The sequence below is a fragment of the Eucalyptus grandis genome, chromosome 6 (assembly GCF_016545825.1).
Source record: "Eucalyptus grandis isolate ANBG69807.140 chromosome 6, ASM1654582v1, whole genome shotgun sequence".
In the NCBI taxonomy this organism is placed as follows: Eukaryota; Viridiplantae; Streptophyta; class Magnoliopsida; order Myrtales; family Myrtaceae; genus Eucalyptus; species Eucalyptus grandis.
The window spans coordinates 32,126,020-32,151,796 of NC_052617.1; the positions used below are offsets into that span (position 1 = coordinate 32,126,020).

At 40.0% G+C, this 25,777-nt stretch overlaps 2 protein-coding genes across 9 annotated transcripts; one reads left to right on the top strand and one right to left on the bottom strand.

Annotated features, from left to right (window-relative positions):
* The first annotated feature begins 9,767 nt into the window (after nt 1-9,767).
* On the top strand, nt 9,768-13,676 carry LOC104449300 (mannose-P-dolichol utilization defect 1 protein homolog 2). 2 transcript variants are annotated; one of them, XM_039314947.1, is made up of 8 exons: nt 9,768-9,983; nt 10,290-10,443; nt 11,346-11,418; nt 11,522-11,561; nt 11,778-11,837; nt 12,422-12,482; nt 12,580-12,621; nt 13,195-13,676. In XM_039314947.1, exons 1-8 carry the CDS (start codon nt 9,837-9,839, stop codon nt 13,296-13,298), a joined length of 681 nt encoding a protein of 226 aa, XP_039170881.1. In that variant the 5' UTR covers nt 9,768-9,836; the 3' UTR covers nt 13,299-13,676. The 2 variants fall into 2 exon arrangements, with proteins under 2 accessions (XP_039170881.1, XP_010061719.1); XM_010063417.3 differs by having other exon boundaries at nt 9,771-9,983; nt 11,530-11,596.
* Nucleotides 13,677-17,357: 3,681 nt separating this feature from the next.
* Nucleotides 17,358-20,185, bottom strand: LOC104449299 (F-box protein At1g47056). 7 transcript variants are annotated; one of them, XR_726526.3, is made up of 3 exons: nt 18,377-20,185; nt 17,697-17,749; nt 17,358-17,613 (listed from the first exon to the last, which is right to left on the bottom strand). XR_726526.3 is itself a non-coding variant. In XM_010063416.3 (2 exons), the coding sequence occupies exon 1, from the start codon at nt 20,027-20,029 to the stop codon at nt 18,413-18,415; it is 1,617 nt and encodes a 538-aa protein (XP_010061718.1). In that variant the 5' UTR covers nt 20,030-20,185; the 3' UTR covers nt 17,365-17,749; nt 18,377-18,412. The 7 variants fall into 7 exon arrangements, 2 of the variants coding, with proteins under 2 accessions (XP_010061718.1, XP_039171605.1); XR_005552216.1 differs by adding an exon at nt 18,023-18,120 and having other exon boundaries at nt 17,365-17,749; XR_005552215.1 differs by adding an exon at nt 18,023-18,120 and having other exon boundaries at nt 17,365-17,917.
* Between the last annotated feature and the right edge of the window lie 5,592 nt (nt 20,186-25,777).

Sequence of the window (25,777 nt, forward strand, 5' to 3'; positions counted from 1 at the left end):
CCTAACCTGATGCATAATAGTATTGGTTGAGGATATTCACCAAGTTTTGACATTCCAAAATTGTACCATCCAGGAAAAAGATAGAGTCGTTTGTAAATAATAAATGTGAGAGAGTTCGGCAATTTCTATTGAGCTTAATACCATGGAGAGTATCTTCCGTGAGTGCTTGTTTCATCATATGAGATAGGACATTTGCTATTATAATAAATAAATATAGGGATAAAGGATCTTCCTGATGAATACCCTGAGAAGGCTTGAAATATGGTGAGGACTCCCCATTAAACTTTATGTTGTAGGACACTGCTGTGACACACTGCATAACCCACATTACCCAATCTTCACAAAAGCCCATCTTGCGTAGACATTCTTGCAAGAAGTCCCACTCTATTCGATCATAAACCTTATGCATGTCAATTTTAAGAATGGCTTGGAATTTTTTCCTTCTGTCTCGAGTTCTTAATTTGTGTAGGACTTCTTGTACAATCAGAATATTATCCTGAATTTGCCGACTCCCCACGGAGGCACTTTGCTCCGCTTCAATGATGTCTAGTAGTAGAGGTTTTAGTCTATTGGTGAGTATTTTAGAGATAATCTTGTAGGCAAAATTGCAAAGGCTCATGGGTCGAAATTGATCTAACTTCTCTTGGTTTTGGTTTTTGGGATTGAGAATAATTTGGATTTTGTTTAGGGCTAGGGTTAGGGATCTAGATTCAAAGAAGAGCTACACCTCCGGAAGAATTTCTGGATCGATGTCTTGCCAATGCTGTGAGTTTGAGATTCATAACTGCATCAATTGAATTTGGAATTTGGTTAAGAATAGGTCGAAAGTTCCTAGGACCCCCTGAAGTGTATAAGTTTTTAAAGAAGTCCATTGTCATGTCCTTAAGAGTTTCATTATTCCTTACCCAATCTCCTTCAACATTCATTAGCATGGAAATGCGGTTTTTGTTTCTCCGTTGTATAGTAGTGGCGTGAAAGAATTTTGTATTCCGACCCCCCCATTTAAGCCACTTAATTCTAGATCTCATACCCCAGAACATCTCTTCTTGTCGCCATAGTGCTTCGATCTCTTTGTTGATGTGTTAAATTCGGCAATGATCATACTGCAATACTGGTTTGTTCATCAGAGACTGAAGTTTGCTTTTCAGCCCTTCGATTTTCTTATAAGCATTGGGAATCTTTTTTTATTCCAGACCTCTAGTTGAATTACCACTTTATGCAGTTTCTCAACCATATTCTTCCTGTGGGAATCCTCCCATGTTTGCCTGACAATCTGCCTACAATCCCCATCTTCAACCCAATAAACTTCATACTTGAACTCTCTCTGCTTGCGAAGCAATGTGGGTTTGGTTGACAAAATAAGAGGACTATGGTCGAAACTGATAGCTAAGAGGGTTGTAACTTCTGCATTTGGATAATCTATTCTCCAGTCCATGGTACAAAGAGCTCTGTCCAACCTTTCTCTAACATTATCGTCTCTATCCCTTCTATTTGACCAGGTAAAAGCGCACCACTTACTTTCCAGATCCATTAGTGAGCAGGCTTGTAAAAAATCTCTAAAAGCTGTAAGTCAAAAGTTTTTAGCCATCCTCTTTCCTACTTTTTTCCAATGGTACAAAATGTCATTAAAATCCCTAATACAGAGTCAAGGAAGATGATTTAGGACACTTATTCTATATATTTTGTCCCATAGTAAGACTCTGTCTTGAAAGACATTAGGAGCATGTAGAAAAGTAATGCAATTCATGGAGAAGGCAACACACGTTGATAAAGTATTCAGAATGCAATTCCAATGAAATGGTTATTTGTTCATCCCAAAAAATAGCCAAACCCCTTGATAATCCTTCTAGATTCACCAAAAAACTGTTTGAAAATTTGAGTCATCTTCTTATTCTTTGCACCATCTACTCTTGGTTTTTAATTTCCATTAAAAAGATAATATTGGGACTTAGGACTCTTAAAGCCTGAATTATCATGGGAAAACCTAACCCTTGACAATTTCAATTTAGTAGTTTCATGGGTGAGTCGGTGGCTTATTAGGGCTAGCCACCAAAGCCCATTTTGCCGAGTTCTCCTCCTCGGTAACAAGGATCTCCACTAGTTGTAAGTTGTCAGTGGACAGTATCCTTGAGGATTGTGCACCATACGGGCAAAACCTCTCCCCTTCTTTGCTGAAGGGAGCTTGGTAAATCTAAATTTGCCCTTAGCTTAGCCTCTTTCAATCTCGAAGTAATGTTGCCTCTCTTTTTCCACTTATTTAAGTTGTTCATTGTGCATCGTCATCGTAGATTCCTCATCTAAACAACTACTGTCTCTCTTCTGTGGTGTTTTGCCTTCTATGATAGTTAGGGCTCAAGAATATTAGGAATGGTCAGCCTGTTGTTGGGACCCCTCCTCTGAGAAGTGTTGGGTGCGGAGAGGCTAAATAAGCTGCACTGGACAAATGTTTGCCTACTGATTTGCTTGAGTATCCAAAGCAAGAGGAGACTTCGACACCATTTCTTCGTCTTTTAGGAGTAGGGTTTGTTTACCATAAAAAAAGCTTTCCATACGGGCTAAGTTCCTGGACCTCAGCTCGTAACCAATTCCCGAAGTTGCCTGGTAAGTCCTCCTCTAGCCTTGTAGTCTCATAAGGTATCTCTTTACAGGCAATGGAATAATGACCAATTCGACCATAAGAATAGTAATAATGCGGCAGCCTCTCGTATTTGAATTCAATCCACAATTTTTTGCTTCCCAAGTTAATGACAACCCCTGTTTTAAGAGGTATAGCTAGATTCAAATTAATTCTGGTTTTACCAACCTTATAAGTGTTGTTTCCTTTTGCAGCCAGTTTAACATCCAGGACTTCTCCAATCTTCAAGACAATCTCTCTTACAACGTCTGTCGTTACCTAGCCAAATGGTAAGCCAAACAAGTGCACCCAAAAGGGGCAGTGAGAGAAATCATAACACATTTCTGGAATATCAGGATCACATTGCTGGAGCACAAGGAGGTTGTTGGAAAAAGACCACGGCCCGGCATCTAGGACTTTTTGCTTCTCAGCTTCTGATTTGAAGGAGAATGAGAATAAACCTGGTTCTAACAAGATACAAGATACATTCTCCGTCCTCCATGCCCGTTTCATAGTGTTGAGAAAGGCTTGGAAATTGACATTGGGTCGAGAATAGAGTTTGTCAAACAATGTTAGTCTACATCTTGTTAATTTTTCATCGAAAATGCCATCCTTTACTTCAATGACATCACCGTCAAACCATAGGTTGCCCAAGCTTTTTCACAACGCCTCTAATCTGCTAGCTTCAAAATTCAACTTAGTCATATTTCATCCTACTAAAAGGCTCGATGATGTAGCTAACCGAATACCACAGCGTAGAAAGGGTCCCGGCCAGACTCCGCACAGATGACGGGACAAAGAACTAAGTGTGTCGCTTAAGACGTTGAGTAGAGCCTTCTTTACAAACTATAAGTAAAGGCGTAAGTGCTGGCATACCTTTCTTCGTGTCATAATTTCTGATGTTCAACACGGCAATCCGGACCAAGTGGAGGAGGGCAAGACAAATCTTTGGAAGGGGCGATGAAATACGACAGGGGAGAGGAGTGGGGAATAAGTGGATGGAGTTGGGTTGTGGCTGGGGGAAAGCAATAAAAGAAGGTGTGCAAGGGTGGAAGGTGGGTTCCGACCTAGAATGAAGAGCAGGAAAGCAAGGCCCGAACTTTAGGGTTTTGTTATAGACGCACAAAATGGAGGGAATAGTAGGTGAGGAGGTGCAAACAAAAGCCCAAACCTAATTTAGGGTTATGATGGGGTTTGAAGTATGAATTTTGGCGCGAGATGTTCGACAGAGATTATGGTGTTTTGGGTTGAGAAGAGAGCATCTAGGAAAGGGGAAATGGGGGTCAAAAGGGAAATCTTCCTCACCTCGAGAAGAATTGAGGATGAACTGGAACACTGAAGTGAGAGGATTGCTAAGGAAAGCTTTTGCACGAAGGAGGAATACTAAAACTACCAAGCGGTAGAGAGAAACCCAGAGCGTCTGGGAGAGCGATTTTTTTTTAATTCCACAAAGTCGTTTGGCAAGTAGTTTGCTTACCCAAAAGATAAGGAGGACTAGGTTTGCTCAATTTAAAATTATGGAACAACAAATTGCTAGGCCGCATGTTTAAGAACCTCATCAATTTTTAATTCTCTTCCCTATAGAGCAATTGGGTTCATGATACTAAATGTAGAGATACTCCAATTGTGCAACTCAACATAAAGGGTAGTATGACCTAGAGTTGGCAAGGGCTCCTTAATTTGAGACTTGATCTAACTTTGGTCATATTCTAGGTCTAGATATAGTTGTAAAGAGTTATATGACAAACTCAAACGAGTGGGATTGATCATGGAGTGGCATAACCTAATTTGGACCAATGGTATCAACAAACATAATTTTACTGGATGGCTCCTTTGCAAAGACAAACTTCCGATAGCAAAAGTTGTATCGTGATGGATGCCTTTAGTCGACATCAAGTGCAATTTTTGTATGACCTGTTTAGAAGACTGAATACATTTATTTTTGAAGGGCAATTGGACTAGAAGTATATGGCGTAGTTTCTTAACACAACATGGGATTCGGCATTTTGTAAGAGGATGGAATGATAAATTTCAATGGATGATTAGCGCTATGAGGTGCAAATACTTGGCAACAAGGCTCCTCAAGGTATCATTCTTAAAAATAATGTATTGCATTTGGATGTAGCACAACTACAGATAATTTTAAAACAAGTTTAATGATATCCAAATTATTTTGTCTAAGGTGCATAAAGTCATTAGAAGTAAAGCTCTTCACTCTATAAAAATATTAGACCTTCCCAAACTACTACTATGTGGAAACTTCATTTCTCCATCTTCTTGCATCATTAGTTCTACTTGTAATGCTGGGGATGCCTCCATACTTTTGCACTTCATGTGATAACTAATACTTACATTTTACACACACAAAAAGTATGCTTAATTAATAATTAATGATTTTTCAAAATAGAACAATAGTAGAGTCGGTTAGCTTTAAAAATAGAAGGTGAAAAGTAGTAATGGGAGAGATAAAAGTAGGGTGAATGAGTAATTAATCTTGTTTCATAACATAGAAAGTTCAATCGATTGAGAAAATGGTGTATCAAGGAAAAGAGGGGGTGGAAATAGCATTGCTAAACTTTTATGGTATTTTTATTGGGAAAAATATCACATGAAATTCAAAATTATACTTATTGTGTTGCAGTAACACAAACTTTTTTTCTATATTAACAAAACTCAAAATTTGTGACAAAATACCCTTCATCCATCACTAAAAACCCAAACTTTGTTCATTCCCATACCAACACCACAAACATTTTTTCATGTCACCAATATCTAAACTTGTATCAATTTGACGAAAAATGTCCTCCTTCTAGTATTAAAAACTCTTAACTTTGCCCACTACAATACTAATATCCCAATTTTTTTTTTCATGTGACCAATACCCCAAACTTGTGCTAGCAACATAGGGTGTTTTTATCACAGTAGCACAAGTATGAAGAATTCGGTGAAAAAAAAATTAAGGACATTGATGTCTTGGTTGATATAGTTTATGAGGCTTTGTTAACACACAAAAAAAAAAATGGGATAATTGTGTCACGACAAACATATTTTGAAGTTTTATGTGATTAAAAAAGAAAATTGCAATATTGTTGTCACAAGGAACTAAATTAGGAACTTTTGATGGTATCAACCCGTTTAATTTATAAGTACATGGAAGGACGATAAAGTCATAAACTTGTCAAATTTGTACAATCAAATCCTTTTGCTAACTTTGTTCACTATAATTTATAAAATATTTCACAAATTTGTCAAATTTTAAGTCATAAAATTTGTCAAATTTGTGTAATCAAGTCATTTTGTTAACTATATCCAACATGATTAATGGAAAATGCTGAAGTAAATTTTTTAATTATTGTCTCTCTCTGTGGTGATGGCGTGACGAAAACAATACAATTTTGGTCCAAATTTGTTTTTTTTTATAATAATTTTATTTAAATTAAATAAAAAAGAAGCAAAATCTTTTTTAAAAAAGGAGAATTAGAAACCATGCGTGTAGAGCTACAAAGCCCTGGCCGCTTGGTTTCCAACTCTCTTTTTTTTTTTTTTAAGTAGCTATATTTTAATTTAATTTAAATAAAATTTGCATAAAAAATTAGATTTGGACTAAATCGACATTGTTTTAGCCTTATTTTCGTGTTTTAGCCACGTCATCGCTATATAGGAGAAAGAAATATAAAATGGTCACATCAGCATCTTTTGTTAACCAAATTAGACGGAATTAATAGAAGGATTTGATTATATTTTTTGCAAATTTTAGAATTTAATTGCACTATTATGACATATTTTAAAACTTCCGATACACTTATCCATTTTCTATTTCCTTTGTCTAGTCTACGTCCAAATAACACTACCACATAATTTATCCATTTCGTTTCTTTATTATTTTTCTTTCATAATTATTCGAATTTCTTTTTTCCATTATAAATGCCTCTTCCAAATATAGTGGAATTGAGAAGAACATTACCTAATAAAAATCACCACCCATAATATTAAGATATATACTTACTTATACAATAATTAACCATACCTCTTTTTGTTTGGATGCTCGGACAGACAAGAGGGGAATACCCTCCTCCATTCCTCAACTTCTCTCAAACCCTAATGAAAGCGAGAGTTTATCTCATTTCCTGGAATAATGAACTCTTGAGGCTCTTTGGCTGTGAAGCTTTGCTTGGTTAGATCTTATTATATCATTATGACTTCTGGCCGAGAAAAACTTAATTATGACTCAAGACTCAGGGATTTTTGCAAACTAGTAAGAACCAAAAAGGAGAAGAAAAGTGGGCCAAAGTTAGGTTTCGCAATTAAATAATCCAATTTTTCGAATATATGTTTTCGAATTGAATTTTTTAAATAAAAAAAAACCATTAAAGTCTCTCATGTAATACTAAACTGTCCTAGTTCTCCTAATCTTAACAAGGAGCTAAACCCAAAGCCAGATTGAATGTTCAGCAGCAACTGATCATAGATACATAATGCATAAGAGGACACAGAAGATGAACCTTCCATTGTGCGGAGGACTTTGTTGTCCGGGTTCAGACCTTTTTTATGAAGCCACCACAAATGAAAACTGATTGACAGCTACAAGAGAAAAGAGCAAAGCCCATCGTGCACCCCTCCTTACTCTTCTTTTCTGAAACAGCATCACCTCCAATTGCCATTGGCATGGCCCTCTCTGTTTCGCCTTTCTCCCTTATCCCTTCAGATAGAAGATTCGGACCTCCTCAGACTCCTATTGGTGGGTTCATGCAAGAACCACATTCATTCACACATATCATCATGAACGCATCCTACGCATATTGATTGTCTATTCTTTAGCTTGGCCTACTTGGGAGAGAGCCCTACCTAGGAAAGAAAACAGAGCCTCTTTATCGCATCGTGGAAAGTGTCCCTCATAGTCACATTATTCTAATGAAGTCCTTGCCGACGATGGATATCTCTGAAGATGGCAAATCTTGAACCTCAGATGGCAAGTTAATATGACATATTTGGTTGTGTCGAGGGCATAAATTACGTATCGTTTCAAAGTTCATGCCTAAGATTCGGTGGAATTAGCCAGAACTTAAATTTGGACACCCTTTTGACATCAAGCGAAAACCATAATCCTCTCTCTTTGGAGGAGTAGCTAAAAAGTTCATGGAGCCAGTCTCAACAAGTATTTAAGTGATTAAGGTGGTTCTAGGCTTTGCCTTAAATGCAATCTGGAGCGTCCGCATCTATCTCGAAAACGGGTGGATTGTGCAAGCTAATCAAAGCCTCCTTTTCATTTGAAAGAAAAGGCTATCTAACGGTAGTCTTTTCGTGATCCGTTTAGATGATCTGGTGTTGTCCACTTCATAGATTGACAGATCGTGCAAATTAACAAGAAAGTTTGCATTTTGTCCCTGGGAGTTGTGTTGGAGATTATGACAACCACAGGCCATACCTGCATTACCGACATACTGGAAATAAATATCGAATGCTAATAAAGCTTTTGATGTGCTTTCTTGCTCTGTTATATTTATGTCTTGATGATTCAGAAGTAGGTTCCATGAATCCATGCAATATATGCGCCCTGAGTCAACGACTCGATGCCATAGAGCCATGGACCTCTTTCTGTTTTTTCAGGTGCGCTGTGCTGACAACGTCTAATGAAGTTAGAATTTTGCTGCGGCGTCGATTGTTCGGGAAACTGTTCGCTTCCTGTTGGGTTGGGGAAGTGCCTACCCTCAATTTAGTAATCCAACATTGCCTTTTGATTCCCTCTCTCTCTCTCCATAGAAAATACTAATACGCCCAGTTATGTACACAGCCTGTACTGCGCAAGCAAAGCAAGGCTGATTGGCATTTCGACAGCCAGCAAAGTATTCTACACGATTAGACCTGAATGGGCTGAGCCGGAAACGGCCTTGGGTTGATTGGTTCATTGGGATCGAGTCAAGTACACAGCCCAGCAATCTGTCTTGGACTTCGGTGCTCTGTCAGAAATCTTCCAACATACGAGTTCCAGGTTTCGTTTTTCCTCTCGGGCCAGTGCAACTTTACAGGGACTTCAAGAAATTTTCTAGCATGCGAGTGTTTAATAGCTCCATATTTTGCTAGAACAACCAAATCTACGAAAATGTGCATTATCATTCCTTTGGACCTTATGCTTTTTCATTGTGAAAATTACCAAAAAAAAAAATCTATCTCTATTGTACTTATATCAATTTAGTTTTAAATATTTTAATTGTGCCGATTAAGTTATAATTTTTTTTTTCATGTTTGGCCAATCCATTCCATCTAATCAATTTTAACTGTAAATTGTTGATGCAAATGTTGATTGTCCTACATAATACAACAACGCTGATGTAGGCATTTTAATAATATTTTATTTTTTATTTTTTGAACTTAGGTCCGATTTGAGCGATTCCTAGCCCTCACCCTAAGGGTGAGCAAGATAAATCAAATCGAGAACCGCCTTAACCATACTAAATCAACTAGTTCGGGCCAATTCTAGGAAGTGTTGATCAAATTCCTAATTCTAAAAATAGAATCCAAGCAATCTAGTTCCCAGTACCCCCTTGGAACTAGACCAAACCGGACCACCTAGACCGATTGTTTATTATCTATTTATTTTTATTTTTTAAATGTCTCACACATACCCCCTCTTCTCTTTCGGTCTTTCCCTTTCGCCCCATGACCAGTTCCACTAGATCACTCAAGAACCGGTCAATTTGGTTTCATCTGATATCCAATCCCTAGTTTGAAAAATGGGAACTAGTTTCTCCAATTCAGTTTCAGATTCAAAGTTGGGCCAAGTAGTAGTACGTTTCTTTCTACATCTTTTGTTGGTCTCAAAATCTCAATGTCAATTCGCTGCAGTGGAACGAACTTCAAAATGGTCAGATACTTAGATGTGTGAGATGGACCGAGAAAATCAGTTCTCTAACTGTGCAAAAATCGGAACCTAAATAAGATCAAAACGATTCGAGCGAGAAATGCACGCAAAAATGTAAGTTTGAAACGGCGGACTTTACGTTGTACGGTAGTTCAAAAGATGCTCCATACAAGCAGGTCGGGCCGGATATTACCGGCGCTAGTTAGTCGTGTTCCTCGGCATTCGCGAAAAATTTCACACGTGTTGTCCTTGTCCCCTCAAAAGCACGTTCTTGAAAGAGGAAAAGGAAAACGAGTTCAAAAATATCCCGAAAATCACCACTTTTCAGCTACAGGCGAACACCCTCTTTCGCGGGCACAAGGAATGGCGCTTCTCGGGATCGATTTCGCCTGCGCCCTCGAGTCCCTGCGCGACGGCGGAGTCCCGGACCGGGACTGCGTCCTGTCGCTGCTGTCGAAGCTCGTCGGGTACTGCCTCATCGCCGCTTCGACCACCGTCAAGCTCCCTCAGGTACGTCTCGCCAATCGCTGTCTTTCTTGTTGCAATGGAGACGAACCCACGTCGCGTCTCGTTCCTCGTGGATCGGTAAAGGGTGAAAGGACGGACCCTTTTGAGAATGATTTGACTTTGACACTTTCCAACGTAATGGGCACTCTGGTCCAATGGCGTTCGAGCTCCAGATCGTTTGGATTTTAGAATTTGGTTTGCTTGAAGGGTGATAATCGAATGCTGTCTCTGTTGCTCGCTTTGTCGGGGAGTGATGGTGCGACTCTTTGAGTGATTTTGGTCGTGGAATCTTTGCTTTGGTCACCGTAGATATTGAAGATTTTGAAGAATAGGAGTGCCAGAGGGCTCAGTATATTATCCTTCGAGCTCGACGTGGTCGGCTACACAATCGCTTTGGCGTATTGCCTCCACAAAGGGCTTCACTTCTCTGCTTATGGCGAGCTGGTGTTTCTTCTGATCCAATGTATGTTACTATCTCGAGCCATTGGAGGAAGCTTAGAGATTGTTTGGTTATGGACAATCTTTCCAATTTTTTCTGGGAGTTCCAGATAGTGCATTGAGTTTGCTTTCCACCAGATCGAATTATGTTTGCGCTCATTTTCATGGAGAATCTGCCTTGCATGAGACTGTCATTCATAATCATAGAACATTAATTTTCTTCTTATTTAGGTTTGGAGATTCAGAAAACAGTTCTTTTTTGTCTTTAGGTTTCTAATTAACTTCATTTCATTTCCAGAAAGCTGGGAAAAATGCTGCCTAACACTTTTTGCTACAGGCATTAGATAGTTTTCTTAAGCCAAACAAACAATCGGTTTTTCTCCCAGTTAGCCTCTGTGAACGTAGACGACTGATTATGTGATAATTATTGGAAGTGTGGCTTCCTTACCATCTTCAGTACCTCTTTCCAGGGAAAGCAGTAGTTTAAGGGTTGTCTTTATCTCGTCAGTTTTTCTGTCTTGAGATCTTAAGTTCAAGCAGATTAAACGGCAACTTAAGTAAATGAAGAGTTAGGTAGCTCTGTTGGTCACTTAGTATCTTCCACTATTGGTTTTTGACTGTGTACTTAATCAGAGTGGCAACTATGTCCAATGACAACTCTTATAGGATCGAATTTTCTGGCAGCACAAACTATTTTACTGCTCATATTTACTAAAAATTGCTTCCTGTATTCATAATGCTGTGCATTGACTGTAGGAGTTGGACCTGGTTTTAATGAGTGATGTATTCTGCTCACCAAATGAATGTGTTTCGATTGACAGCTCTGGTTATCTTAATGGAATGATTGTTGTTTTATTTTCTTTCCTAGAACTAAATACCCTGTTGCATGATGACGCTACAAGTTAATTTGATGTCCACAATTCACAGCTATAATTTTGGTTGCTGTAATATATTATTACTCACAACCTCTGGGAGCCAAGACATGGACCAAGACGCTCCTGTATCCTCCTTCCTTTGCCAGCAGAAGTGTCTTTTCCTGAATAGCCATGACTTTGATGTTCCCTGATGATTAGATTTTTCAAACTTTTTTCCTTAACGTGTAGTCATCCAGGTACTTTGCGGTGGCACCAACGATTTTATCTGGTAAAGTTGATCCTGTTCTTTTTGAAGCTTTATATGTGAGTATCAAATTCTTTTATCATTCTGCAGTCTTCTTCTACTGTCTGATTGTGTTCATTTCCTTTTCCCATTGTTCTTGTTATACTTTCGTCATGTATAAGTACTTTTCAAGATATTCTCGATCTTAGTTTACACCTATATGATTTTAACATAACATGAGACTGGAATCCTCAAACACAGGCATGCCAGCATGCAATATTCTTCTGTGCCAGAGTTCCACAAATATGGAAAAATTTCACTGTAAGTTCTCTTTTGGCTGAAACTTCACTACAAGTTGAAGAATACTAGTTTATCCTGGTTCAAGGAAACAGTGGTGCTTCTTCTGTTTGGATTACTATAGTGTGTTTTAAAGGGCATCTCTTTGTCTTGAGATAATGGAGATTTAGGATTTGATTATCGTTCCAATTGAAATAACCATGATGGTTGGAAACTTGCATACAAGTTCAGCTCTCCTTTCCTTAGTTAATCAATATTTTTATATTGATAAGTAGATCCCTGAGAATCAGCTTAGCTGCTATTTTCCTCACCTTTCTCTTTTTGGTTGCATTTGATTGGGAGTTAATTAACTAGACATGTGAACTCTCAAGGATTTTCCTGGTAGGTCCCTCTTCTACTTAGAATTCTGGTCCTTTCAGTAACAAGCATGCGATAAACTGGGTGTATCTTTTTTCAGTCATAATTTTTTGAAGGGGTTAATGGATTTTCTGTGATTCATTAAGCTGCCCCATTATGATATCTTTGCACTTTTAATCTTGCCATCCTCTTTCCATGAGAATATTTCACGGTGTTTGTTGTGATACTAATAGCAACTTCTTGCTGAGCAGACCAAGAGTACGGGGCAACTTAGCTTCTTGACAGCTTCCATGAATTTTGGAGGTTCCGTTGGTGAGTTTGAACTGCTTGTTGAATAGCTCTACACCATATGACATAATTTTAGTTTATGAATCTAAAGGGACATCTTCGGTTTCCTCTTTTATGGCAGCAAGAGTGTTCACCGGCATACAAGAAAAAGCCCCAATGAGCGGTAACCTTTCTTTTATTCCTTATGCTTTCTCATTTCAAGAACTTTTGCTTCTCAAGATCCACCAAAAATACAAAGATTTAATCATAAGTCAGGCTACCCTGGGACTCGAGAGGTTCTGTTAATCTTTGTGTCCAACATTTTCTTAAAATATTCATGATTTGCTTTTGCTTCTGTACCAAAATCACTGTGGAAGCAATGGCCTTGAAGTTGACTTAACGTTAGTTTGCTTCTATACAGTCGAATTACTTTGGTTTCCCTTCAGGAGATCAGAATTTCGATCCTTTCTTTTCTCCATCTGTCCACCTGAGGGGCTTAACAATGCACTCGGTGCAGACAAACACGAACCACCATTGTCAATGGAGCCAAAGTGACGGACATTCTAAAATAGTCTTCTTACCGATTTGATGTGGTCAATGTTAAAATCAGCACACCCTTTCTTCTTTTTTTTGAGCAAAAGCACACCGTTTCACAAAGCACCCCTTTTTTCTATATTTGCATCTGCCACAGCCTGTTCAGCTATTTTCTTGTTTCGCATGGATCCTGTCAACATGTCTGTCCTCATTTCTACTGTAGTTGTTTTGGGCACAATGCGAACTGTGGTGACGAACGGCACCATCCTGAGCCAGATAATCATATACCGCAAGCCGCGTGAAGAGAGAGAGAAGAAAGTCGAGTAGCGACCGTGCTTCAGCGCCCTGCAGTTCGAGCATGGCCTTCTTGTGTTTGTTCCAGTTTGATCAATAGTGCGGAGAGATGAATCGTCATCCCTGGAAGTGTATCTTAGATATTAAGCCTTTTTTCTTGGACGGAAGGACGAATAGGCTTGGTCGGTGGGCTTGATGAGTAAGGAGAAGTATTCGACGTGCACCGAAAGTGGTATACCTTTCCACTCTTTAGTCTGTAGAATTCAGCTTCTTATAGCTTTCAACGAAGTAATGCTGATTGAAAGTAGCACGTAGATCTTATTGTATCGTAATCGTGGCCAAACCACTAGAGTACTTGTATGTCCACTGTGAAACCATTCTGCCCAAGTAGTTGAACATCGGTTGAGTGAACCTTGACGGGGGTGCCAAATGGGTCCTTTGGTGTGGGATGCTTTAATTCGCAGGTTGTACTAGGGGTATGTATCGGTCGGGTTGAACCCGGGAATTAGATCGGACCAAACCAACCGATTTCGGGTGATTTTGGGAGGAATTGGTCCAATTCCTTATTGTAAAAATTTGGAATTCTTGCTTCCACGTAAGAAACCAGACCAAACGGATAGAGTAGCCCGTATTACTTAATATTTTTAAAAAAATTCATTCTGAAACAAACCCCAAATTAGTAAATTAGGTTTCAATTTTCACCAAAATAGAGTAACGACTTCCATATATGTGTATGGATAGACAAAATTATGAAGAATTGTGTAGGTTTGCTTATATATATTATGAAGGAATGTGTAGGCTTGCTTATGCATATTTAACACTTGCTAATGCTACGGGTGTGCAATGAGAAGCGCCCAAATTGGGAACCGCTCGGACCAGACCGGATTGGGCGGTTTTTGGTGGTTCCCAAATAGGGCAGCCCGGTCGGTTCCTACTTTTGTAACTAGTGGCCAATCGGTTTGGTTCCTAATTCTAAGGTGGGAACCAAACCGAACCAGTTAATTTATATATAATATTTTTAATTTTTTAATAAACAAACCCTAATTCCTGCTAATTTTTTTCCTTTTTCATTTTTATTTTTAGCTCAAAATAGCAAATTTACTGGTTCCACCAAACCTGACCAAATTGGTCCGGTTCTTGATCTCGGAATTTGGGAACCGAGAACCGATCGGTCTTAGCTAATACGATGCCATGTAATATAGTATTGACTATAAAATCCAATAGAAAACTAGTAGCTTGTCAATTAGCGTCTAATCGCAGATCATGTAAAATATTCATTTAACGAATAAACTAAAAATAATTCTCTTTTTTGAATGTAAGAAACTCCCACTTGTAGAGAATAGAGGAGGGAATTCTCTTTTTTTGAATGTAAGAAACTCCCACGGGGGGCGGCGAAGGAATCATCGGTTTCGAGACTAACCTTAGATCATCTTTGTCCGATTCTAAGATTGGGTGGGCTGATTTCCAGTTCCACAAATTGGAAATTGACGTTGCTCAGCTTAGCTCCTAATTCTAGGGTGGAAATTGACCCACTTGGAGACCAATCACCTCTAGGTTGTACATCAAAAGTAAGTAGTGTGTCGGCTCAATTTCAAGTTAAAAAAAAAGGAGGAAGAGAGAGAGCTTTGATTATAACAACCACCCCCCAACCAAAAAAAATTGCAAGATTCTGCCTTGTAGAAGAAGCTCAAGTCTCTATTTTTGCGCTCCATCTTCCGTTATGGGTTATCTCTTTGTACGCCAAAAGATATTTCATCATTTTATTAGTAAGCTAAAAGTGAAATCATTGTAATATTTATAAAGAGCAGAAAAGTTATAAAAAAAAAAGGTAATAGAAAGACATAATATTTTAATTGATTTAGGATATGGATTGAAATAAAAAGATATTCTAGAATCTAGATAATAATGTAATTATGAAATTATGGAAAGCTTATGAATTAGATTGAACAAAGCGGAATCTTTAGGATTAGATTGCAAATTTTGCAATAATGTAGGGGCTTGTGATTCTCTCTTTTGTTTGATCAAATAAAATCACTGCACTGAACGTTTGAAAATAGTCTAAGGATTGGATTGGAGAAATTAAAAGGTCAATGATAACATTGCATACTCAGCCAAAATATAGATATTATTAAAGTCATTTTCTATTCTTTTTTTCTTTTCAAGTTCTTTTATTTTAGGTGGTTGGGATGGAACGTATCCACGACGTTAGAAGTCTTTGGACTAAACTTGGGGTCTCTCTCTCTATTACATTTCAACGAGATATTCTCAAGAACAAAGGCCTGAAAACATGATGGGAAAGGCTCAACCACTCTACTTCCTAGGGAAGCCTCTTCAAATCAACCAAAGTCGTCATCAAATTTAAGGTTGGTAGGCATCGGGGGAACTCGAAGAGAAGTAACGAAAAAGAGAAAAGGTAAGAAAGGAAAAATAGGGTAAGACATATCAATGATACAATTTTAAGAACAATACTGTCTCGAACGGATTCGTCGTTTAACATGCGGTCGGCTAACTTGAAAGTCTTATCTAAAGAGACGATGCCCAAACTTGGATCTTTTCTTAGTTTGCATACTAAGAGAAAGCTAACAAGTTGAAACTTATCTGATACTCCCATGAGTAAAATGAGGAGAACGAAAGACGATGGAAGAGAACGGAACGAAAACGCTTTTTGTATAATTTGTGGAGACAGGATGTGATGTATCCTCAAAACCAAAACTATAGTAAATAACTGAATAGATACTTAGCTTATACTTTTTTTTATTTTATATTACCACAACCGTAGAAGTTCTAGACCTCAGGTTGAGTCGGATAATCTAGCTTCCTCGCGCTTTAGCATCTAGTTCATTGCGTCATCGCTTACGTAGATGTAAGAAGAGTCCATGCATGCGTCGATTTAGGTTGAGAATAAGGACGGGGATGGTTTTAAAAGCCTTTTGATCCTTGGAAGTTTGGACAAGACACTAGTCGTTCGGATGGCTTTGAGATGTACACGGAAGCATGAACCGAAAATTAGGTAAATCCCTTTCCAAGACGTATCTCGCGACCAATACATTGACATCTCATCACCAACTTGAGCCACGCTAATCACAAGTTGGAAGAGAAAATGGGGAAATTGACCACCATTCAAGGAACACGTTAAAAGGGCTACATTGAATTTTGCCATGAAGGTTTATGATCAAACTGATAAAATTAAAAAAGTTTCGGATTAAATTGACATCCGTGCAATAGATTCATGACCGATTGAATATGCATAATTTTTTCGAGAGAATGAGTTCTTGTTTGATTAAGAATATGCTCGCTTCATCGCACCTTTTTTTTTCCTATTTTCTATTTGTCCCTTTTCCAACCCGACTTTAGACCACAAAAATGAAGTAAAGCAAAGAACGAACGAGAGCCAGAAAAAGGAGGACGACCCGGGGTGAAGGTGCGTGAGTATTACGAAGAATTTTTCGGATGGAAAGCGCGCATCAAGCTTTCTACGTTCACTTTCGGCATGTGAATTGCCTAGCACTTGCATAGGTGGGATTTAGAAGCGACTCCCAATTTTGACTGCCGGCTCGCATCTTTACGTGAAAAACGAGATTCGATTTTCTTCGAAGCAAAGGTCAGTGTTGTGAGGTCCAGATCACTTTCCTCACAGAGCCTGACAGCTGACTCAACTCAACATGCTCAAAACAGCAATTGCCTAACCAATTGGCACGCGAAGTCCATGTCACAATAGTAGTCATGCCGCGACGCGATGAAAATCTATTGGATCTCTCGATGATGGTCGTCCCAGGAGGCCTGCATCAGCCCCCGCTGGCAAGCAACATGCACGCCTTGAGACTCGTCCGCAATTTGCTTGTGGAAGTCAATAGGCGCTCCCCGAGAGACCCCGGGACCGTCTACTCAACGGATCACGGAGCTCACAATAACTTGTCTAAGCGCCTTTTATTTTAAGGAAACTGAAAAAAGGGTCGTAATTCTCAGTGCCCCGTGATTAGTTAGGCAGAAGGCCGCGTGATTAGTTAGGCATAAAAATTTTGCCCCTATAGTCCTCTCGGCGATAATTAGCAACATATCCGAATTTCGACTAGAGTAATCACCAATCGAACCTTACCGGTGACCGAACAGGCAATCGACTCCTTCCAAAATCCAGCCCACAATCAAAGGTGATGCTCTCATCGGTGACACCGCTGGAGCCTCACTTATACAAGGAATCAAAAAATATATATATATACAGAAGCCCGTTCAATAGTAAACATTGTTGCACAGCTTTTTCAGGCTGACTGGTTCAGAACCTTGACACAAGATTCATACATTTTGACTACACCTTTATAGCTCCATGTGCAGCCCCGGGATGCAAAAGTGTCTTCGCAAATGGCATACTATATAAGCTTTTACTCGAACCATGAAGTAACCACAGAGAATTTATCAAGAGAAAACAGCCAATACCTCTTTCTTTGTCAATTGCCATTCAAGGAATAGATCCTGACCAAGCACCACACCTGAATCAAACAGGATGAGTCGATGAGAATCATCGACCACTGGAGAAAGGGGGCAAAAGATAATATCTCTTGACCATCTCCCAACTCGCAAGCCACTGGACTGAATTAATCTCGAGTAGCGAGAGGATAATGCGAGCCACTCAAGAATGCACACCAGTGGGCCAGCAACTGGCAATAAATCAAAACAATTCTCTTCAATTTAGAGCATCAATTTCAAACACGAGCATTCCTCACAAACTGCATCTCACTAGTCACTCCACAAACAGTACATACCTTCTGAGCATCGCCATCAGCAAGTTCGGGCAACAGCCGACTAGTGCTTCTACACCTAATCGAAATGGGGAAATTCTCCGTACAAAGTTTCTCTAGAGCTGTACATTTAGCGAAGTGAATAGTATCACTAACCATTGATTGCTAAAAACCACTCTAAACTCAGGCAATTTAATTCCAGCAAACTCAAGCACGATTTTTTTTAGGACCGACACCAATTAGAACAGGTTTGTGCATGTTAGGACAACAATCGGTGATGGCACGAAGCTGATCATCTGAAGATCAAAGTTCGAAACCTTCAGACCCATAAAGTCAACAATTCAAATTTGATGCGCCGAGGGACAGTCATTGGTTTACCCTGGCTGTTCAGAGATTCCCCTAAGATCTTGGCTTTTAGGAATCTTTACTGCCACTTGACCATCTTCTGAACGTGCATGCCATCAAACTCTTTCCTCTCAAACTGCCCAATCTCGATTTAAAGGAAGATGACCGACTGGTGCCGCTCGATGATGCAATATTAGCGCCGGCTGTTTGGCTAGGTACGGGAGGAAACTCCACATGATTTTCTTCTCCTCCACCATCACTGGCGAATGCGTCTATCTGTTCTTGGTCACTGGAGTCCAAATTCAACGCAAGCGATCCCCTTCTCATTCTTAACCAAGCTGCACCCTCAGAAGTCACTCCACCACACTTCTTAACCTTCAGTTTCACCAAGTTAGGGCAACCAGAGGCTAATGCCTTCATTCCTTCGTCCGAAACTGGGCAATTCTTGATGCAAAGCTTCTTGAGCGCCACACACCTAGCCGCGATGCACATAATCTCAGCGTCTCCAACCGTATCGCTACCGCAAAACGCCAGTCTCTCCAACGTGAGGCAGTTAGATCCTAGCAAATCCAAGCTCAACTCCGTAGGATTGACGCCGATAAGAACAAGTTCTCGCAAATTAGGGCAACGCTTTGCGACAGCAATCAAACCATCGTCGCCAATGCGGTTCAGCTTCAATCCATCAATATGGAGCTTCCTCAACAACGTACAACGTTCGGCAACCGATATGAGCCCTAAGTTCGTGCAGTGCGGTGTCTTTAACAGATGCAGTATCTCGAGATCCGAGCAATTAGATAGCGAGGCAATGCCAAAATCGCTTACCTGGATCCTCTCCAGATGGATCTCCACTAATTTTGCGACCCTCTCCACCATAACTTGGAGCACCGTGTCCCAATCTCCGTAACATTTCACCAGCTTCAACGTCCTCAAATTCTTCGAGCCGATGATCAGCGGACCGAAGCCCTGTCCGTTGTAAAGCTCCTTCAAGCAAATCGTTTTGAGGGAGGCGGCAGCCGCACCAGGCCCAATCGGCTCCGCCGCAGCACCTTCAGTGGGACTCCGGAGCCGCTTCACAGATAACTCTTCGAGGGAGGCGCAGTGATCAATCACGGCGTTCAAGCCTTTGGCTCCGAACGCACAGGATCCGCACGAGAGCTTCCTCAGCCCCCGGCAATTGCTCGTGAAGACCGCGATCCCCGTGTCCGTGAGCGCGCGGCAGCCCCGCAGCTTGAGGCGCGTGAGGTTCCTGCACTTGAGCGAGATCAGCACGAGCGCGTCGTCGCCGATGCTCAGCGCCTTGCGGTCGCACTTGAGCGCGAGCTTCGAGACCGAGTCGAACCGCGCGAACAGCGCCGGGACCGCTTCCAGCAGCTCCGACTGGGCGTGGAGGGCGAGCCTCTGGCGGCTCTGGCCCTCGACCGCGAGCCAGCGGCGGCACACGAGGGAGCACCGGGCCCGGTCGCCGGAGCCTAGGTACTGGAAGACGCAGGCCAGGCACTCGTCGGGGAGATCGGAGATGGAGAGGGAGAGATCGGGGGCGGCGCACTCCTCGGCGGCGGCCTCCCCGAGCACCGGCCAGATCACGGCCTTCGACTTGGCCGCCGAGTGGCCGTCGTCGGGGTCGGGGTCGGGGTCGGCGCCGCGGCCGCCGAGCGCGGGGGCCGTCGAGGACGACGACTGGCCCATCGCCGGCGGAGGCGGAGGCGGAGGCGGCGAGGGAGGTGGGCGGTTGAAGGGGGAGGAGAAGGGAAGATTCAGGCGGCTTATCTTATCCTTTGGTACTTCGGGTGCGCACGGAGGACTCACTGTGTTTTTTTGGTCTTGCAAGATCGAGGGCGAGAAATGTCAGTCTGGGGGAAGGAAAGGGACTGTTGCGTTTGAAGTCAAAAAGCGCGCACGGATCGGGCCCATCGAGGGGGCATATTGGGCCGAGCGTCGACCCTCGAGATTCGGCCCATCGATGGGGATATTGGGCCTGGCGTCGACGTTCAGGATTCGGCCCATCCCGTGGCTGACGAGGATGTCCCTCTCTTCATTTCATGCGTGTGTCCCTTTCCATGATCCCGAACGCACGCACGTGGCGCGAGTCTCGACACTCGTGTGGAGAGAAAATATTGCGCGCACGTTGCATGACCGGCGCAACAAAAAAGGAAGACTCTTGAGAACGCGACACGCTTCACGTGTGGGATCCAAACACCACACCAAATTCCGAACTAAGCGAGCCGGCCTTCTTCTTGGGAGAACACTCTCTCTCGCTCTCCTAAGGTTGAGAACTCGAGGCAATAGGACAGCGTCGTCGGTGTGAACCCTCTAGATTTATCGTGATCCGGCGACGGTGGAGACGAAGGCCATGTAATGGTTCGTTGGACAAGGGCTCGGTCGTGACTTGGAAGGGGAGAGAGAGAGAGAAAAGGCATAGTCGATAGAGCAGAGGTGCTGAATGAGCCGAAGCCGGAGGGGCAACACGAATGATTCGTTAGTCGGGGAGAGGGGAACCTAGAGAGAGGTGAGCACAAAGAGAAAGATCGTTTTCTTAAAAAGAAAGCCCGCCCACTCAGTTTAAGATTTGGGTTGACATTTGGGTTGTTTTCAAGGAGAAAGCCACAAGGTGCACACAATATTTTCTCAACTCAAAGACCAAACTACCCCTTCTTATGAACTCATTTCAATGCCTTCTTTGCTTAGGTTTTGGGTTCGAGCATTTGGAGTGGATGTGAGAATTCGAGACAAGGGAATGAGCAAGTAAATCGACAATTCTTTTTCTTTTTCTTTTTGTAAATATGCAATGGCAACAATTTATATGAAGACGCGAAATGGTCCTCCATAAATGAAATTTGCATTTGTGCTTGGTATTTTCCGAAGAGGTGTGCTAAGTGGCCAAGAAGGCGAGGAAGTTTTTGGTGTTATCTTTCCAAGAATTAGGTTGCAAAAACAATGTGATAAAATTAGGGATGACCGTGTGAATGACCATTTTATTGAAATATCAAAATGTGATTTAAATGTCAATTAAGATAATGTATGTTTCACGGAATATGAATAATTTGAAAAATATTTTTCTAACAAGAATCGTTTACATACTTATAAAAACTAAATATGCAAAAAACATTTTTATTTTCTACCAAGATAATTAGACACAAATTATTATTATCATTATTATTGATAATAGAAATATTTTTGTAAGATATAAATGATTATTTTTAAATATATATTTTTATATTATTTAGGGAAAATCTCAAATAAGAACCCGAAGTTGAGCTATTTTCTCAAAAATGACCTAAAGTGAACATTGTCTCAAACAAGGACCCCGAATTGCTAAGGGCGCATTTGGTAACGTTTTTGTTCTTTTTTGTTCCGGGAGCAGAAATAAAAAAAATGTTTTACATTGGGAACAGTTTTTGAACAAAAGAACGCGTTTGGTAAGTGTAAAAAAAAAACCGTTCTTGAAATAAAAAAGAACAAACACGTTTGGTAGCTCAGTCAATTTGTTCCTAAAATAAAAAAAGAACGAAACACGTTTGGTAACTGCATAGTCAATTTGTTCCTAGAATAAAAAAGAATGTAAACACGTTTAGTAAATGACAAAAATTTATGTTTTACATTTTCGAAAAAAAAAGCTTTTCTTTAATAAAGTTTAAACTTGATATTGAATTCTCATTCTTATGAAATGCTCATTAATTTTATTTTGTTCATGGTAAGTGAAGACAAACATTTTGAACATGATCATATGGCATATTTGGTAGAAAATTTTGTAAGTAAAGTTTGTATCAAATTTTTTTCAAGTACTTTTTATTTTTTATTTTTATAACATATAAACTTGATATTGATTTCTCATTCTCATTAAATGCTTATCAATTTAATTTTGATAATGGTGAGTGAAGAAAAATATTTTCAACATGGTCATATGTGCATACTTAAACGAAAATTTTATACATCTCAACATGAACCCTTCCATACATGACATCACAATAATGAAGTAATATAGTTCATTGTTCAACTTCATCACAGTGAATACTTAAAAACAATATTACAAAAGTCAACAAATCTCATGCATATTGTGATCCCTTGCCATTTTATTTGCAATACTTATCCTAAGCATATTTATCCCAGATGACTGCTCATCCGATGTATCATCTGCAACCTCCACTTCTGTAGGTTCAAATGGATACTCCGGATCTCCATATATGGAAAAATTTCTGTCCATCCTATCTTGATCACGAATGTAATTATGAAGAACACAACATGCAATTACAACAAGTGCTTGCTTCTGAATTGTAAATGGAGGCATATGTCTCAAAATGGTGAAGCGATTCTCCAATGCCCCAAATGACCTCTCAATTACATTTCTTAGTAAAGAGTGCTTATAGTTGAATAACTATTTTGCTGTTCTTGGCCGTCTCCCACTCCCTCTATATTTGCTGAGATGATACTGTTCCTTTCTAAATTGAGTTAAAAATCCCGGAAGTGCTGCATAACCGGAATCTGCCACGTAGTATTTCCCTACAACATGATATATATATATAAATTTGTTATGATATTAAACCATAATATAATCACAAATGTCAATATAAACAAAGTAAATACTGGGTGGTGGTTGGGGAAATTGTAATTGAGGAGTTTCGAGTGCCGCCGAAAGCACTTGACAATCATTGCGAGATACTTCTCATCCAAAGATACACGAAAGTAAATTTCATATCAAATGAGCAAACACACAACATGTTCGTGTGGTAGTCCCTCTCCTGCCTCTAAATCGAACCTGTTGAGACACCGGGATAATAGCATTTATATGGGTGCCATCCAGAGCACCTACGCAGTCCTGTCAATTTATTACCAATCTAAGATTATATAAGATTATGAACTACATGTATTTGATGGTATAAAGTCGATATAGAAATCATACCTTGAAGTAGCGCTTATGACTAAGATCAATAAGAATTTCTTGTGGGATGACATCAAAGGACGGTGGTTTGATTATCTCTTTTGAAAGTTTGATAATTGCTTTCAACACTTTGCTGAAATACTTGATGATCGTTTCTCCAGAATGTTGAAATCTCTCACATAAATTTCTATTTGAGCTACCATGACAAACCAAAGATAAGAATATCCAAATTTGTTCGTCTATTCTAATATATCGACTATCTTTTAACCAACCTCTTACTCTCATCAAATCACATAAATTCATAAAAACATGCCTCTCCATCCTGAAGGCTTCATATATCCTATCTGAATGTCCAGAAGCAATCTCCCTTATCCATTTGGATCCTAATAATTTGCTGTCCCTAATGGGTTCTCTTGTATGCACGGACGCGTCAATCGCAACCGTGCACAACCACGCTAGCAATATGCTAAGATCATCATCATCCAAGAATTGTTGAACTTGTTCTACCTCTTCACTACATATACTATATGATCCCTCTTCCATAGTACCTATACCATCACAAAAATATAAAAACATCAATATAGATTTTGAAAATATATCCAATAACAATCAATAACATAAGTTACAGTCTCAATAGAAGATGCCATTACATATAAGTACGAAGAGTCTCAACACTTATATCTTTAAAAACAACATATTAATAGATAACATAAGTTATACAATCTAATGAAACCCCATTCAATTCATAATATATTTCCAAATATCTACTAAAGATGATAAAGAAGTCCATTTCTCCTTTCAGGTGTGGATTTAATGAAAGCCACCCTCCATGAGGCACTATCGCATGCTCGATCCATTGCTTTATTGTAAAGATCTTGGTCTATCTCAGGCATAGTAAGCAGAATATCCATCACAGCAGCTACGGAGAAAGGATCCACAGGTGATGGCATAACCCCAGAGGTCGCAGAGCCACTACCAGATTGATTTGACTTAACTTTTAAAAAGTCTTGTATAGCTTTGCAAGTGTCATCAATACTGTTTTGGGTACTCCTCCTTCTCCTCTTAGTATTTGGAGTCCTATCCAATTTGTGCTTTCCACAAGTTGAAGTTGCAGCATCTTCTGGTGTAAAGACTCTCTCATCAGTGTGGTGATCACCGAAGTCATCTGTATGGCCACCACCAGCATCACCATAGGCATTGCCACCACTGTTGTCACCATATGCATTGTAACCACTATTGTCACCACCTACATTGCCATCACCATTGTCATCTTCCTCCGACACCGTCACATCTTGAGCATTTCCAATGCCATATTTCCCAGTAGCATATGTACCACCAAATACAATACATAGCTCAGGATACTGGGGAAATCCATCCTTCCTGAATTTTGCCCACTCTACATTCTCCTACAATTTTGACAATAATGACATTTGAGGAATATAATCATACATTTTAAAATTTATATACATAATGACATCAAAATGACCAAAAAGTTAAAAAAAATATACCCTAATGTGAGATTTCCATATGCTTGGATCGTCGACAACAACTCTTTTATTGACATTATCCCAACCGAATCCAGACCGAGACATAAGTTTCTAAAACCGATATCTGTTTTTCTCGAGTTTATATCTTGTTTTCTCGGTTTGTTTACCTTATTCCTCAACTGGACCATGCTATATTGGCATCCTGTTTGTCTAACGAATTCAGTCTGTATATTCCTCCACCCTGCTTTGTTGAAAGTAAAAGAGGTCCGATTTCCCTTTTTGACCTCATCCACCAACAAACCAATAAATATGCTGGTTACAGACTCGGTCCACTTTGCATTGCATGTTTGTCTCTCGATGCCATTTAATCTTTGATCGGTTGAGCAACATATGAGTTATGAGTTAAATCAATAACATAATACTATATATGTCAAACACAAAATCATTCTCAAGAGATGCAAGCCAAGAAGACTATATAATGACAAAAATGATAATTGTTGAACTAACTTGTGTAAAACAGATCATAAGTTGCATTTTGAGCTACAAGAAGTACATAGTACTATGACTAGCAATGATCAATCAAACAGAATGCTCAAAATAAAATAAACATCATTGTGAGAGACCTAAACAACTACTCTCATTTGCAATATTTTTGGGCTGTGAAATCCAAATGATCAGCCTGACCATTTCATTGTAATGCTACATATAGAATGCAACCATGAAATTCAGACAACACAAGGCAGCATTACCCTTGGTTCTTACCTTCTTACGATGCCGCGGTTGTCATTGCGCCTCGACTTCGGCTAGTTCTCCCCCTTGGTAGTGAAATCATCGTTGAACACCCTCGCCACGAGCTTCACCAGCCTATCCATTCCACAGCACCATGAGCAACAAAACAACAATTGAAGGAAACCCCAATCCAATCAATGAACTAAAATTCCCCCTTCCAAAACTAAATCAAGAAGTACATAACAACATCACTCGAAGCCCTGTGGAATCGAACGATCCACCCGTTGAATGGATCGATCAGCGTCGGTCCGTGCTCGCAAGCGAGCGAGCACGGACCCTCGC